The sequence below is a fragment of the Hipposideros armiger genome, unplaced genomic scaffold (genome assembly GCF_001890085.2).
Source record: "Hipposideros armiger isolate ML-2016 unplaced genomic scaffold, ASM189008v1 scaffold_681, whole genome shotgun sequence".
NCBI classification, from domain to species: domain Eukaryota; kingdom Metazoa; phylum Chordata; class Mammalia; order Chiroptera; family Hipposideridae; genus Hipposideros; species Hipposideros armiger.
In genome coordinates, this window is record NW_017732031.1 from 505,439 (window position 1) to 509,334 (window position 3,896).

The 3,896-nt window shown below is 42.1% G+C and overlaps 1 protein-coding gene across 1 annotated transcript in view; it reads right to left on the reverse strand.

Annotated features, from left to right (window-relative positions):
* Positions 1–3,896, reverse strand: part of CADPS (calcium dependent secretion activator) — a gene marked incomplete at its 5' end in the record, with an annotated part of 515,169 nt that overhangs the window by 185,000 nt on the left and 326,273 nt on the right. Inside the window, one exon of the mRNA XM_019626511.1 lies at positions 3–57. Within this exon, the coding sequence (XP_019482056.1) occupies positions 3–57 (55 nt within the window). The remainder of the gene's footprint in view (positions 1–2; positions 58–3,896) is intronic.

Below are 3,896 nucleotides of genomic sequence, written 5' to 3' on the forward strand. Positions count from 1 at the left end.
ACAAAAAACCTTTTCTTCCATCTCTTCCAGACATTCTTACCGATGGCCCATAAATACCTAAGGGAAAGGAAAAAGACCAAAGTGGTATTAATGCATGAATGAAGACATTGTTTAATACTCTTTACTGTGAAGCTTGGTACTCATAAACAAGGAAATGCACGTGGCTCAGAAACAGAAAGCAGGTTTTTGGGGCTGTGTGTTAGAGGAAAAGAAACAGCAGGCAAGGTTCACTTCTACTTATAGGAGGAATTGGGGCCCCTCCTCAGACTTGACTTGGATGCTTTCATTCCAGAAAACACCTTGGAAAATGTTACACTGTGATTTAACTTGTTTATGTGCTAAAAGTTTGTAGGAAACTCCTGAAAGGTGTTGTGCAAGAGAGAAAAAAAGTGCTAAATCTCACAACCATTAACCGTTTACCGCTTGTCAAATCTCATTCAGGAAAACCTTCCCTCATTTTCTTTGGCTGTAATTCTGTCAAATGCAGGTACATTACAGGGGAGAAATTCCACGTTAACACAGAGAGTCCTCCCTATACTCCGTCCCCTTTCCCCAAATGCTCTTCTGTTGATGGCAATTAATCTTTAAACAGAAAAATGAAAAAGGAGGGTTAACAACTACAGAGGTACAGATCAGGGGTGTCTGCAGATTTCAAGATGAGTGTTAGTAATTCACTCATGAATTAGCCCGTTGGCCTTGTGGATAGTTCCATGAACGGTCATTGATCAAGGAAGTGAGGCTGGTGGTCTTCAGGCGCTGTTTGACCAAGTAAGAAGAGACTTAGTCATACTCCCATACATTCAAATACTTGAGTTCCCAAACTGGCTTTACCTGTTATCAAAACCACTGGACAATTTCCAAATCATTACTTCACCAAGAATCAGACAATTCCACTTTGGAACAAAAAGAAGAATGGACCTACTTAAACTTTTTACTGTTTAACAAATGTCAGGGGGTCTTGGAGTGACTGGTGGCCGAAATCTACTCAGACTTTCAAGCCAGGAACCTGGAAATCATCCTGGGTCCTTCTGTTTCCTCAGCTATTCCTCCACTGCCAAGTGCAGTTGATTTTTACCTCCTGCAGAGTTCTTCACTCTGCTGGCTCCCAGCCACATTTTTGCTTCCATGGACAACTCTAGGGGAACCTCTTAATGGGCTCCAAGGACACCAGGAGGCTTTTTATCCGCCCCCTGGTTGTGAGATACATTCCACCATCTACAAATGCTTTCTTGGCTTTCCCTGCTGAAGCTCCTTCAGTGTGTCTCCCCTTTTACATGAAGAGAGCCCCAAACGTTGGCTACTCACATTCCACGTTCATGATTTATCCCATCTGTCCATCTAGTCTATGATTTACCTGAAANGTCATAGCTTCTCTTGGTGGAAGCTTCAGTGTGCAGGCCCTAAAACATCTGTGTTCTAGGTGCATGGCCTAAAACTCATTTTCTCCTTTTCCACTCAGCACATATTGTACAGACATGGCTTCCTTGACATTTTGGGCACATTTCTTCTTGTTTTTTTCCTGAAGAGTTTTCCCACCTAAAATATCTCCCAAAGTAAGAGGTTAGCTACTTCCCTAAGAACTTCATCATTTCAAAGATTCTCAGAGAAAAGTCATGTGTCCAGTGGAGCAGTAACTGGCTACCTCAGAGTGGGAGGGGAGACTCCATATCATGGTGAGAAGGCCACTTGTCCCACTTCCTCTGGGAAGTCGTCACCCTCCAGGCCATATGATCTTTCCTTTCTCAGAACCACTTGAGCCTTGCCTGGGCTCATCTCCTCTCTTCTTCTTCCTTCTTTCTTCCAGCAAACATTTCCTGAATGCCCGTGCCATACACTGAGCTAAAAAGGATGTATGTGTGTGTGTGTGGGGGGAGGATGGGGGGAGGAGGAGGACAGGGAGGGAAGGGCACCAAGATGAACAAACAGAACTGGCCCTGAAACAGTGTATAGTCTATTGAGGGAGGCTGGGCAGTCTCGCAAGTGACTCCAGGAGAGGCTGATATGCCAAGTGAGAGTACTGAAGGGGAGAACCATCCATAATTCAGCACTGCTTCTTTTGACGTATCTTGTTTCTCCGTTTGTACTGTGCTCTCTTTGGAGTGGACATCAGCTGTTTCTGCCTGCCCAGCATCCATTTCTCCTTCTGGAAATGACATCCTGATTTTGTATGGGACACAGCTCAGTGGGCCTGTTAATGAAAGTACCATGGCCTGCCCCTGCTAAAGGTTGGATGTGTTACCCAAGCTGGACCAACCCAATTCTCTCTCTCTCAAATTTGGCCCTCAAGTGGAGATGCGAGGATAGGAAACGGTCAGAGCCAATTTTGTCTTATGACCACATCGATGCCACTGGCCATGGACGATGCCACTGGCCATGGTTTCCACCACCTGGATTTCTGGAAGTAGTCTGGGTCCTGTATGTAATAGGGACTAGTCATTCAGCTTTCTCAACAATCCCATGAACTACCTCAAGAGGCTTCTAATACATTCCTTTTCTTTTAAAAAACAAATCTTAATTAGCTTGAGTCTATTTCTGCTGTTTTATATTAAGAACTGTAACAGATACTCTTCTGGAAGTGTGAGACTGGGCCTCGTAGTTTTTCTCTATGACCTATCAATGTGCCTTACACAAGGTAGGTACTCAATGAATATTGGTCAGTTGATAGTCTGAGGAAATACATCTCAGGATGAAATGTATTCCATTGCCTAGCCATGTATTATTTTGGAGGGTTGGGGAAAATTCCAAAGCTTTCCTTCGGTTAATTTATTTTAAGGTCTTGTTGCACTCTGTAGCAATCATAGAAGCAAAGATTACCTCTTGTTTACAGCCAGAGAGATACATTTTGTCTTAGTGGCAGAGACTTGAGTAAATCTGTAGATCTAGTCTTAGAAGCCCAGGGTCGATGAAACNGTGAAAGCTATTCCCAGTCAAATGCATGTTTCTCTGTCACAGTAAAACCCTACTTAAACTGTATTTTAATGAAAATTAATGAGTTAGTACTGTTGTAACGATGGCATAAAAGAGCCTAGAATATACGTTAGAGAGTCAGCTACCCCAGGCTAAGAGCCTGGACTAGAGCAACAGAAAACATGCAGAGCTAGTAATCTCAAATGACAGCTGAAACGTGCACTTTTGAGGTGAGGGCTTAAGGACTACAGTTTTTAACATCTTTGGGCTTTTCAGTTGGTATGTACCATCTCATGGAATCATGCGATAGGCTACAGGGACTTCAGAGTCTAGAGTCTTTGAGGCTTTGTTTTAAAGTTGGCTGAATATTAAGTACACAAGGAACCCCTTAGCTCATTTCTAACAGTTATTTAAATTAGGAAAAGGTTTTAAATAATGTTTTCTTAAAGAGTGGATTGAGGCCACCTTTGTTATTTGTATGTAGTGGGGGTAGGTTACAAATATGCAGATTTTTAGGTCAGACCAATTAACAGGATCTTAGGTCAGGATGGACCTCGAGAATCTATATTTTTCATAACTATCTCAGATATTTCTTAAGGCACACTAAAGTTTGAGAACCATTGTTTTATCATATAGGAACTATCTAGAAATTTTAAGGTTGCCTTGAGTTTCAATTATATTTAGCAACTAGAGTCTAGTTATCAGATAAATTAGTTCTGTGTTGTCCCTGACTCCCCCCTCTTCTTCCTCCGGCAGATTCTTTCATTCATTCATTCATTCATTCATTCATTCATTCATTCAGACAACAGCACTTGGGTATATGTTTGGTGCTTGGAGTATCAAGATGTACAAAACCAGGTTCCTGCCCTCATGTCTAGTGGGAAGGCAGACATTAATCACATTGTTTCAAAAATGTATAACTTTAATGGTGATAAGTATTAAAAAGAAAGATGATACTTAAGAGCTTGGGGATTTGGTTTAGCTGGGGG